Source organism: Nicotiana tabacum, chromosome 12 (genome assembly GCF_000715075.1).
Source record: "Nicotiana tabacum cultivar K326 chromosome 12, ASM71507v2, whole genome shotgun sequence".
Classification (NCBI taxonomy): Eukaryota; Viridiplantae; Streptophyta; class Magnoliopsida; order Solanales; family Solanaceae; genus Nicotiana; species Nicotiana tabacum.
In genome coordinates this window covers 58687697-58700890 of record NC_134091.1, presented here as the reverse complement: position 1 = coordinate 58700890, position 13194 = coordinate 58687697, and the positions used below count along the sequence as shown (strand labels likewise).

General features: G+C 37.1%; 1 protein-coding gene across 6 annotated transcripts; it reads right to left on the bottom strand.

The window, feature by feature from the left end:
- Positions 1–212: 212 nt before the first annotated feature.
- LOC107788686 (uncharacterized) lies at positions 213–12852 on the bottom strand. 6 transcript variants are annotated; one of them, XM_016610390.2, is made up of 7 exons: positions 12400–12852; positions 11529–11699; positions 9714–9961; positions 2369–2591; positions 2086–2249; positions 570–687; positions 213–480 (listed from the first exon to the last, which is right to left on the bottom strand). In XM_016610390.2, exons 1-5 carry the CDS (start codon positions 12504–12506, stop codon positions 2108–2110), a joined length of 891 nt encoding a protein of 296 aa, XP_016465876.1. In that variant the 5' UTR covers positions 12507–12852; the 3' UTR covers positions 213–480; positions 570–687; positions 2086–2107. The 6 variants fall into 6 exon arrangements, with proteins under 6 accessions (XP_016465876.1, XP_016465877.1, XP_016465874.1 ...); XM_016610391.2 differs by having other exon boundaries at positions 9714–9955; XM_016610388.2 differs by having other exon boundaries at positions 570–704; positions 9714–9948.
- Positions 12853–13194: the final 342 nt, after the last annotated feature.

Here is a 13194-nt window from a genome sequence, read left to right as displayed (position 1 = left end):
TATCTACAAGCAACCGATGCAGACAAGTTGCAAGCAACTCAATGAAATGATTTACAGCAGCTTCTTATTAAACAGACATGTTGCAAGAAGTTCATGCAGACAACTTACAAGCAGCTCAAGAAAAGCCTCGCAATTGCTTCCTTTCTTCTATAAATAGAGGAGTTTTCGGTTCATTATGTACATCAGTTTGAAGTTGAATAATATATCAGTTTCTCTCTAAACTTGTCTTTACTTTACCGTCTTTATTTTATAACAATTAGCTCATTATATATTTCTGCCTTCTCTAGAATTAGGCACGGATGAAAATATCCAACTTATATAAAGAAAAACAAAAGAAAACAACAACGAAAGAAGTTTTCCTCATTGCACAAGAGCAAAACAGAAGACCATACACTAAGAAAATCTCAAACTTCTGGACATTTAGAGCTCAGAAGTCTCTTCTTTAGTGATTTGGACAACAACATTATTGCTTGTTCCTTCCTGAGAGACATGAAGAAAACTGAATTAGTGTATATTGAACAGAAAAACATGCAAAGATGAACCACAGAGAGGATTAGGTCTATACTCACTGACAAGTTAGATATTCCAATTCAGCTCGCTTCATCTGGCAAAATTTGTGTAATCTTATATTCCTTAGTTTGAAGTTCTGCTTAAGCATCAACATCATCATTCTTCAACTTCTAGAGCCTACATCAATTCACGCACTGCATACATCAAAACAGGATTTGACTAACATTATTTTCATTTAATTTTCTGTGCTTCTTTTTCAGGGTGTCCATTTTTCTTCACCGCAACTTAAATAATCTTTTCACTGGTGTAATGAATTGAGGTCCTTCTGGCTAATATACTTCTTTTCACTCAACCGTTCCTACATCATGAACACAGGGGCGGCTCAAGCACATACGGGGCCTAAAGCCAAAGTTTAATATGAGGCCTAAATTTTTAAAAGAAAATTATAAGATATGTTTTTATTTGAAGTCTTAACTTTTTGAGATATAAATTTGTTAATAATTTTTGTTATAATCGGTTTTCTCCAATAATTCTTGCTCGATTAATAACATAGCCAACTTATTTAATCTTTCTTGAGATATTGTTGATCTTAGAAAATTTTTTATAAAGCAATAGATGTATAGAACTATTGGAAGCTTAAAAGTATTGTTGAACACTTGAACTAGTAAAATCTTGGAGAAAGAAGGCGAGTAATGAAATCTTGGAGGAAGTAAGAATATCAACGAGAAACACAAAAAATATGTAGGGTTTTCTGAAATATGAAGAAATTGGAAAAAAGAAAAGGATTGACTTGGACAAATTAAGGAAGAAAGAGCAAATTTTTAAATGGAGTAAAAATTGGGAAACTGAAGGTTAGGAAAACTATTCATCTACCTATTTTTAAGTAAGTCAAATTATTAATTTATTTATATTTCTAAAAAACTTCTCTTTCCTTTATTACTTTTGTATTAAAAGTACTAATTTTTTTAAATACTTATGAACCTATTGTTTTTAAAAATGGGGCCCCCAAAATTTGTAGAGAAACCTACCTAAGCTGGGAACGAAATAGTATTATGTTGATAACTTTTCGTTGTAGATTAGAATGGGTAATCGATGCTGAAATGAAATACTCCTATAGATCATAGAATCTTTTCTACAGGCATTCTGAGAACTTTATTCAGTTTTCTTTTTTCTCAGAATGCCTATCGAAAAGATTCTATGAACTTTTTCAGTTTTCACTTGTAATAATTTTGGATGTAACTACATCATGCTTAACTTCAATAATACTTAACATTTCAAAAAAAAAAGTTGGAAACAATCTTTTGTTCCTTAAATTGTCAATTCAACCCAGAGCAAATTTATTTTGGATTGATCTGTGATTTTATATTGAAAAATGGGCTAAAGAAAATTCTTCTTTTGGCAAGATAGGCTAGACAAATGTGCACTGTAAAATGGTGGACAGGTTAAGAAACCTTTCAACTACACCTTTGGCATTACCGCCTTTGTTATCCAGAAGATACTTCATATGTCGCTTCATCAAAGCTGAGGAATTATCAAGTAAATGGAGCAAATGAGATAGTAAGGAAGAAAACTCACAGAATGCTTTCTTCTGGCAATTTCAACCATTGGAATGAGAGCTGTTTTGCAAATTAAGATTCCGACTCTCTTTCAGCGAAGTGATGAAGTTGGATAAAACTAGTGAGTCATTACGTGCATCTCTCTCATCAAGCCATTGCTCCTCAATATGGATACGGACATCCCTTTTAGTGCATTCCATTATCAAAAATAGTTAGAATTAGAAAGCGGTAAAAGGGCCTGGATACTGAATATAACACTTTTGCTGTTACCGAGTGAAAAGAAAGGAAAATGAAGATATTACCTCTTCAGAGAAAGAACTTCATAATTTCTGCGCAGGTAATCAGCATACTTTATAAGGGCATCTTGTGCATACTGCTTCCCCACCGATCTTACTGCAGCAGCATTAAGCAAATTCTCCAGTGTGCCGTGCTTTTTCAAAAGCTTCAAAGCAGTCTTTCGACCAAAACCAGGAACAACATGCTGGATTCCAGGAACACCATCAACCTCATCACCCAGTATACACCCTTTTCCAGGAAACCACAAGATTTAGTAGCCAACTAATAACAGCAGACACTCGAAAACGAATTGATTATTAGATGATTATAACAGTATTCACACCCAAGCATCCAAAAATCCACCCATGCCCTGCCCCCCAAAACCCAATTTGGCTGTATGACATGGAAAATGCTAAAGCCTTCTAAGAGAAAAAGGATAGCATGAAATACATGAAGCTAAATGGAGGGAAAAAAAAAGACCTTCCGCCTCTTCCTTTTACCAAGAGAATATCTGCATCTTAATGCCCCCTCTCTTCACAATGCTAAAGTAGTTTCCATGATGTTCCTGGTCTACTTGTGTACTAGGACCGACAAGATTGGCATATATTACCATGTTTGCGAGGAGTTAAACCGTGGAATGAACCTTCTGTTTCAACTCTCAATATTTTCTCAACAGTCTAACCACTGCCCTATTGTCAGATGTCAAGAGCCACAAATGATGTTTCCGCAATAGCAATACAAAGGAACTTATAGTAAAGCATACAGAACGGTATACACAGATCTTATAATAGGATACTGAGAGAGGTGGAGATTGAGTCTAAAACGGAGAAACAAATTTGAAGGATGTGCACTATCAACAAAAGAAACCTTAGCATAACCGTTGGAATGAAAAGATTGTCTCACCATTAAGTTATCCTGATTTAAGTAAGCTGATTAGCACAATAATTGGAAAACATAGCTCCCCACGCCAGACAAGAAACAGACAAAATGAAAGGAGAAATAGCTGGCTTGGGATGTGATAGTCCATAATTGCAAGTCTATTATCTAATGAATCCTGAAATTTTATGTCAAATTAACCATGGAAAGTCATAAAATTTTATCACATTTTATCTGTCGGTTTCTCGTTCTTACATAGAATAAGTACCTGAACCACATAGCTTAAAATGCCATACTTATAAATAAAATAAAAGAGTTAGTTGCACTATTAGTTGTCACACAGAACATCCTTTTCTAGTGAAAGAAGCACAATTCACAAACCATACTATGGTCAACTTACAAACACAATACATGATTTGCTTATTTCAATGACATACGAAGCAAGCAAGAGCACCATACCAAATAAACTAACTTTTGAGGACCATCTTGGAGTAAGACTTGTCGGAATAGTAAGCATTAATAAGACTTGCCGGAATAGTAAGCATTAAAAGAGGTCCATGTCTTTTTTTATTTTTATTTTTGAAAAGAAAGAGGGCTATATATCTGTCTAGTTTCTAGAAAATCAAATCGATATATGACCTTGGAGCCAAACAGAAGCCACCCACTTTATTCTTAGTAATCAATAAAATTATAAAGAAATATTTTCTGGAAGTAAGATAAAAGAGCAGAATAAAGAGTTAAGGTTGTGTCAAACGTATTTAATGGAAGAAAAAAAACTTAGTAGATGTAGAGATGTAGTAAAAATTTGGCTTGAGGGGGAGTGTTAGTTAGTTATTATGTAAATAAGCATAGTCCTACATGGAATAGGAGTAGTGTAGGTATTGTGTATTGTTATAAATAGGGGTACTTGTATTATAGTTAACGTTATCAATAATATAATTTTCTCGTGTATTATTTCTCACATGGTATCAAAGCATCGGTGAGAAACTCCGGAAAGGTCGGACAAGCGTTGTGCATCAATTTCCGGCGACTTTTTCCAGATTTGATTGCGTCACCTCTCTGTTGGTGAGTGTTGTGCTAAAACCAACACCACCAACATACTTGGAAAGCTCCGGCGACCGAACCCCACGAAACCACTCCGGCAGAAACTCTACCACGCGCCGCCACGCGCGGTCTGAAGCTCTGACGCCGGTGATGCATCAGTCACACGCGTCGGCACGTGGACACTGTTCTGGCTAGTTTTTGACAAAAGTCCTTTTGGACAGTGTGTTCGCCCATCAATTCCGAGTCTACCCATCGTATTATCTTTTTATTCCAATCACTTTCAATTTTTTTCGGCAGCTACAGTGATATTTCCGGCAAAAATAATGATTAGTGATTTTCCGGCAAAAACAGTATTTTCTTCCCCGTTTCAGCAAGATATAGTTGATTATTTTTATTATTTGTTTCTAGACCGCTCTCCAATCCAACGATGTCTTTGGGATTTGATATATTTGGTTCTAAAAACACGGGTTCTGAAAATTCAAGCTTCGTGATTACTACGGAGCCCTTAATGGGAAGTTCAAACTATTTAGCTTGGGCTTCCTTTGTTGAGTTGTGGTGCAAGAGTCAAGGTGTTCAAGACCACTTAACCAAAAAGGCTAGTGAGGGAGATGAAAAGGCCAAAGCATAGTAGGAAAAGATCGATGCTAAGTTATGTAGTATCATGTGGCGATCTATTGATTCCAAGTTGATGCCTTTGTTTCGTCCATTCCAGGCATGTCATTTGGTTTGGGAAAAGGCCCGTACTTTATACACTAATAACATATATCGCGAATGACAAGCTTGAAGAAATAGGAATTGAATATATCTACTTACCTGGGACAAGTACAGGCAGTCATGGAAGAATTTGAGAAGTTAATGTCAGTTTCTGCTAGTACTGAAAAGCAACAAAAGCAACGACAGAAGATGTTTCTAGTTCTTACACTCGCCGGACTACCTAATGACCTTGATTCAGTACGTGCAGTGGCGAAACTAGAAAATTTTCCAAGGGTTTTCAAATTTAAAAGAAGTGAAAAAAATTCCGACAAAGAGTGTTCAATATGTATTATATACCTCTAAAACGTAATATTTTACCTATATACACAGTACAATTTTTCGACGAAGGGTGGTCAGTTGACCACCCTTAGGACTATGTGGCTTCGCCACCGAGTACGTGACTAGATTTTGGCTAGTCCGACTGCCCCTACAGTTGATGAATTATTCTCTCGATTACTTCGCCTTGCTGCAGCACCAAGTCACCCAGTGATCTCATCACAGACACTTGACTCCTCTGTTCTCGCATCCCAGACAGTGGACAATCGAGCATCTCAAACTATGGAGAATAGACGAGGAGAAAGACGTTTTGGAAGATCTAGATCCAAGTGTTCTTATTGTCATAAACTTGGACACACTCGTGAAGTATGCTATTCTTTACATTGTTGACCACCCAAAAATGCTTATGTTTCCCAGACCGAGACTACAGGTAATCAGGGATTTTCTTTATCTGAAGGGGAATACAATGAGTTCCTACAGTATCGAGCACGTAAGCAGACATCTCCACAAGTAGCCTCGGTTGCTCAGACTAATACTTCTGTTGCTGGTAATTCTTTTGCTTGTGTTTCTCAATCTAGTACTCTTGGACCATGGGTCATGGATTCAGGTGCTTCTGATCATATTTCTGGTAATAAATCACTTTTGTCGAATATTGTATATTCACAGTCTCTTCCCATTGTTACTTTAGCCAATGGGTTTCAAACTAAAGCAAAATGAGTTGGACAAGCTAATCCCCTATCTTTTGTCACTCTAGATTCCGTTCTTTATGTCTCTGGCTGTCCTTTTAGTCTTGCATCTGTTAGTCGTTTGACTCGTGCCCTCCATTGTGGTATATATTTTATTGATGATTCTTTTATTATGCAGGACCGCACTATAGGACAGACGATTGGCACAGGGTGTGAATCAAAAGGCCTTTACTACCTTAACTCACTCAATCCCTCCACAGCATGCCTAGTTACAGATCTTCCGGACCTAATTCACAAATGTTTAGGACATCCGAGTTTATCCAAGCTTCAGAAGATGGTGCCTAGTTTGTCTACATTAGATTGTGAGTCATGTCAGCTTGGGAAACATACCCGAGCCTCCTTTCCGCGTAGTGTTGAGAGTCATCAAGAGTCTGTTTTCTCTTTAGTTAATTTTGATATATGGGGCCCTAGTAGAGTCAGTTCAACCTTGGGATTTTGTTAGTTTCATTGATGATTATTCAAGATGTACTTGGCTTTTCTTAATGAAAGATCGTTCTGAGTTGTTTTTCATATTCCAGAATTTTTGTACTGAAATCAAAAACCAATTTGGTGTTTTTATTCGCACTTTTCGCAGTGACAATGCCTTAGAATATTTATCCTCTTAGTTTCAGCAATTTATGACTTCTCAAGGAATTATTCATCAAACATCTTGTCCTTATACCCCTCGGCAAAATGGGGTTGCAGAGAGAAAGAATAGGCACCTTATTGAGACTACTCGCACACTTCTCATTGAATCTCGTGTTCCGTTGCGCTTTTGGGGCGATGCAGTTCTCACAGCTTGTTATTTGATTAATCGAATGCCTTCATCTCCCATCCAGAATCAGATTCCGTATTTAGTATTGTTTCCCCAGTCACCCTTTTACTCTTTTGCCCCTCGTGTTTTTGGGGGAACATGTTTCGTTCATAACTTAGCCCCTGGGAAAGATAAGTTAGCTCATCGTGCTCTCAACTGTGTCTTCCTTGGTCATTCTTGTGTTCAGAAGGGATATCGTTGTTACTCACCTGATCTTCGTAGGTACCTTATGTCAACTGACGTCACATTTTTTGAGTCTAAACCCTTTTTTACCTCTTCTAACCACCATGATATATTTGTGGTCTTACATATTCCGACCTTTGAGGAGTTTACTATAGCTCATCCTCCACCTTCATCCACAAAAGTCTTACCCATACCAACCATTGAGGAGTCTAGTGTTCCTCCTCCTAGATCCCCCGCCTCAGATACACCACTTTTGACTTATCGTCGTCGTCCGTGGCCAGCATCAAGCCCAGTTGATTCACGACTTGCACTTGACACTGCTCTTACTGCGGACTTGTCTCTTCCTAGTACACCGATTGCACTTCAGAAAGGTATACGGACCACACTTAATCATAATCTCCATTATGTCGGTTTAAGTTATCATCGTCTGTCATTACCCCATTATGCTTTTATATCTTCTTTGTCCTCTGTTTCCATACTTAAGTCTACAGGTGAAGCATTGTCTCATCCTGAATGGCGACGGGCTATGATTGACGAGATGTCTGCTTTACATACGAGTTGTACTTGGGAGCTTGTTCCTCTTCCTTCAGGTAAATCTACTGTTGGTTGTCGTTAGGTTTATGCAGTCAAAGTTGGTCCGGATGGCCAGGTTGATCCACTTAAGGTCCATCTTGTTGCCAAAGGATATACTCAGATATTTGGGCTCGATTACAGTGATATTTTCTCTCGTAGCTAAAATAGCATTAGTCCGCCTTCTTTTATCCATGGCTGCTATTCGCCATTGGCCCATCTTTCTTCACGGTGACCTTGAGGATGAAGTTTATATGAATCAACCACCTGGTTTTATTGCTCGGGGGATCTCGTGGCCTTGTATGTCGCTTGCGCCGGTCACTTTATGGTTAAAGCAGTCTCCTCGAGCATGGTTTAATAAGTTCAGCACAGTTATCCAGGAGATTGGCATGACTCATAGTGAAGCTGATCACTCTGTGTTTTATCAACATTCTCCATCAAGTCTCTGTATTTATCTGGTGGTCTATGTTGACGATATTGTTATTACAGACAATGATCAGGATAGTATTACTACATTGAAGCAATATCTCTTTCAACACTTTCAGACTAAGGATCTGGGCAGATTAAAGTATTTTCTGGGTATTAAGGTCGTTTAGTCTAGCTCAGATATTGTGATCTCACAACGGAAGTATGCCTTAGACATTCTTGAGGAGACAGGAATGACAGGCTGTAGACCTATTGACACTCCGATGGATCCAAATTCTAAACTTTTGCTAGGACAGGGGGAGCCGCTTAGCGATCCTGCACGATATAGGCGGTTGGTTGGTAAATTAAATTATCTCACGGTGACTAGACCTGACATTTCCTTTCCTGTGAGCGTTGTAAGTCAATTTATGGATTCTCCCTGTGATAATCATTAGGATGTAGTTATTCGCATTCTTCGGTATATAAAATCGGCTCCAGGCAAAGGGTTATTGTTTTAGGATCGAGGCCATGAGCAGATCGTTGGATACTCACATGCTACTCACATGCTGATTGGGCAGGATCACCTTCTGATAGACGTTCTACGTCTGGATATTGGGTTTTAGTAGGAGGCAATTTAGTGTCTTGGAAGAGTAAGAAACAGAATGTAGTTGCTCAGTCTAGTGCAGAAGCAGAATATCGAGCAATGGCTATGACAACATGTGAGGTAGTTTGGATCAAACAACTGCTCAAGGAGTTAAAATTTGGTGAAATCAGTCAGAAGGAACTTGTGTGCGATAATCAAGATACCTTTCATATTGCATCAAATCTGGTGTTCCATGAGAGAACTAAACACATTGAGATTGACTGTCACTTCGTCAGAGAAACGATACTCTCGGGAGATATTGCTACAAAGTTTGTGAAGTTGAATGATCAGCTTGCATATATTTTCACCAAGTCCCTCACTGGTCCTCGTATTAGTTATATATGTAACAAGCGCGGTACATATGATTTGTATGCACCGGCTTGAGAAGGAGTGTTAGTTAGTTGTTATGTAAATAAGCATAGTCTTACATGGAATAGAAATAGTGTAGGTATTGTATTGTTATAAATAGGGGTACTTATATTATAGTTAATGTACATCAATGATATAATTTTCCGAGTTATTAATTCTCACATTACCCAAGATAAAATTTCCACACTGACCTTCCATATTACCCCTCTACCTGGAAAGACCCACTCCCTAACTTTCACTTCTCTTAACTTTTATATCCCAATTAGCTAAACCTCAATCACAAACTAGCAGGATCGAATATATGAATCCTCTACATCTGGTCCGCTCTATTCAGGACCATTCCATTTCACTACTCAATAATTTGCCTTCTAAGATAAAATAGGGGTTCTCTTAAACTAGAGGTTCTCTAAATCTCACCAAAATCCTGCCCAACAAGAAAGTAGAACAATGACTTTTAATTTGCAAGTAAATAAGATACTATTAGCTTCAACAAGTACATGAACTAGTAACTCGTATACAAGTCTAGTAACTCAAACATTAGTAGTTCAGTTGGTTGGCTACCTGAACTTTCACCTTGTTTGTGAGGATTCGATTCCCCACCTTGTAATCCCCTCCCCCATTTCCCTTTTCCCTAGCCCCTTTAAAAAAAACAAGTCACCTAAGATTAATATGAAAGTATGAAACAATGCCTAAAAGGAGTGTGACATACTTACTGAGGCTCAAATCAGACCTTGGATCACAATTGTACTGTGCCACATAGTGTTTTAGGGTGTAAAAAGACCATCTATTAAACTCTGGTACTGGCATGACAATTTGAACATCATCAGATATCAGCTGTTTGAAGTCTTTGTCAGGAGAGGCAACGACGACTCGGTGTCCCCTTTGTAGAACTTGTTCAACAAGTGTGGCTATAACATCGTCTGCTTCATGTGATTCAATCTTAACTACCTGCATACTACACCTAGTCAAAAGCAAGTAATCAACTCTTATCTGCCTTCTCATTATGCAAAACCATGGCAAAAGAAAAGTACAGTACACTGATTGCAATGCCTTTTTGCCAAGTGCATTACAAATTGCAATGTGGAAGAATTCATAGAAACAAAACATGACAGTTAGAACTGACATGTCAAATGCAACAAGTAATAATGCAAGATAACTAAATCCCGAAGGGCTCCAAGTTGAAATTATAGACGAAACAAATAAAAATATACCTATCTACAGGAAATGGATGGACTACCATTTGGCAAATTGAAGTTGAGTACATACTCAATTTGCTAAAAACTGGTACAGAAAGGGAAAAATATATGAGCAACCCAGAGAAGAAAGCTTCCAAACAAGACCGCAGAGCACCAAAAAAAGCTTCTGAACAAGACTCTGCAGCCCAAAAATATAACTACAAGTTCACAATTATAATTACAGCAATCATTGTCAAACCTGAGGCAGGCGACACACAAGGTACCAGGAAAAAACTAGGATTTAAAAATATCATAAGGAGAGTAGTGGATCTGTAGACTTGCCTTCTCATTTGTTATTTTTCTTTGTTTTTAGGAATGAGCCTGCTTCTATATGTGTTCCCATCCAAACTTACAGCTGAAATGACATTAGTTGGCCGCAGAAAGTGTTCTCTTGAGGGCAAACTTGCTCGTATTGATTATTCCATTAGCATTTACCGGTTTATTTAAGTGGTCCAAGATTCTTTCTTTCTCCATTTAACTTTTACTAGACATGAATCTCCAGAGTTGTAGCTTGCTACATTTCATCATAAGCAACTCACATCTCGGGAAACAGAATTTCACTGACAGAGAAAATAAAATCTAGATCATAGTTCATTGTGATGACCCGCCACATCACCATGCCACATAGGCACCATTTGGCATATATTAATACCATGTGGAAGCTTACATAGGAGGAAAGCTAGTAATTGTTAGAAGATTCTGGAGAAGTATGGACATTTCCTTTGGAAGACCCTAGATGCCTATGGATTTGCTAGGAAAGTCCTTAGAATCTTTTAGGCTTGTACAGAATTCTAGAGAAAGCCCTTATCTTGTAAATATTAAGAACTTGTGTAACAATTAATATTTACACACTAGCCACTAGGAGACTAGTATATAAAGGGGGGCCATTCATTTGTAATTCACCAAGCAAAACAATCAAGTTCTCTCTAATACAAAAGCTTTCTTTGGCAATTCTCCTGTGTTCTAACATTCCCTTAGCGATCTTTAGTGTAGTAAGGCTGACTTGGCATAGCAAGAACGTGAGCAAGTTGTGCAAAATCGTGAGCAAGTTGTCAAGTGCCGCACGTGCGCTTAGTTGAAGACTAAGGACGTGACAATAAGCCATAAAAATTAGAAATAAACATTATATTAGTTAATATCAGTAAATTACTTTGTCTATGCACAAAATAAATTTTTTTCTCAAATTGTTAGTAAAAGATAACTGTCAGCTTCAGACTTCTAAAGAAACCATATTCCAAGGGTGCATCAATAAACCAAAAACTACGCGTATTGATCAAGAAAATGTTCACTCACAGGAACATTGCAGTTGTGAAGAACATCCAAGATGAGTCGATGTGACGTTTCAACCGTACTCCTTGGAGATTTTCCTGCACCTGGAAACTGATGCCCATATTTCCTTCTTTTTGCTTTATAGGAAGGTAACAATTGTCTTCTGTACTCATTACCTCTTTCCCCGTCAACAACCTGTTACACAGTCACCCATGTCAAACAATGTGTAGTTCATGATGCTTTTACATACCATCTACACCTTCCAAGATACATTTTTTTGTACCATAAGATGAATCAACATGCATGTATTCCACTTTTATTTCTTTATGTCAACTCTTCTCTTTCTATGTTCCTAACCCAATTGATAGGATTTCCCTATCCTTGTTTTATTTTTGAAATTCTTGAATTCCAAGACAGTTTTTTCTTTTTTTCATTTCAAATTATTAGCTATTCATTGACATGAATAATTAAAAGTTTTATCCACCTAACTCATACTTGGAGTTAAAGAGTTAGTGCAATCTTTGGCCTATCCCTCCATGTTGTACTTATAGCAAACATCTCACACACACATGTACTTATCTGTGACTGTGTATAGATACTCAGTTTCAATTTATGTCAACCTGGGCATGTAGTTTAAAAATTAAATGAATTTTTTTTTGAAACTTGTAGTCTTAATAACATGTCATTTGTGTGATTATAAGAATTTTGAAACCCGTGATATTAAGCATGGCATTATATTTATGTGACTATCAAGACTTGTCATTTAAAATTAAATTGATAAATGTAAGTTAAGTTATTTTCAAATTTTAACAAAAGTAATAGACATAAAAGCAAATAGGTTCAAATAAATTGAAACACATAAGTAGATAAATACATAGATATAGAGAGCTCTTACAGCAATGACAGGATCAGTGAGGCTAACTTGAGAGAAGAAAAGGGAAATCCAATGAGCAAAAGAAAGCAAAGAAGGGGTACTTCCTTTGTAACAAAGAGGATTAACATCCAAGAAAAATACCCTCTTTTTTCTTGTAATATACTTGTAATGGGTATCTCTGTTTTTCACAAAAGATTCATTCCCTGCTTCCAAAATTGGGTCTTTTACAACTGGATGATGACTATGAGAAGAAGAACAACAACAGAAATGGGAGCGTACTTTTAGCAATCTTCTGTGCTGTAAAGGTTTATGTTGTGGGGAAACAAGAATTGGGTGGTGGGTAGAGTTTGGAATTGGGTGAAAATGGCGAGAATTGATGATAAAGGTAGCTTTTTGAATCTCCATGTTTGCTAGTAAGTGGAGTAATTGTTTTTGTAGACGAAAGCTTAAATGGAGTTCTAGGTATCTCATCTCGTCTTAAGGTATTAATGGAAACTTTAGGGATTAAAAATGTTAAAAGTTATAGTTGAGGTCTATAAGCTTAACACTTCGTAGTTTAGGGACCAAAACATCTAATAGCTTCTTTGGACTGACTAGGATATCAATTGCTCTTTGGTCCATGCTAATACGAGTAAAGATGACAATTAAGACAAAATACAGTATCAGTCAGTGGTAAATTTTAAATTTGGCCCTTATGATATAAAATTGATCAAAATATACATACTTTATCCTTTATATAGAAATTTAGTTATATTTAGACTATTTTTAGAACTATATCACTTTCAAATACAAAATAAGTACACGCTTAACATAATA

What these genes read in the sequence shown, in the direction of transcription:
- LOC107788686 (XM_016610388.2), bottom strand. Translation starts at nt 12,849, where the DNA reads ATGAGATACCTAGAACTCCATTTAAGCTTTCGTCTACAAAAACAATTA. An exon ending in AAGGTCTGATTTGAGCCTCA is followed by an intron (nt 2,592 to 9,713) that starts GTAAGTATGTCA and finishes TTCCTGGAAAAG; the next exon opens with GGTGTATACTGGGTGATGAG. An exon ending in GAAGTTCTTTCTCTGAAGAG is followed by an intron (nt 2,250 to 2,368) that starts GTAATATCTTCA and finishes ATGCACTAAAAG; the next exon opens with GGATGTCCGTATCCATATTG.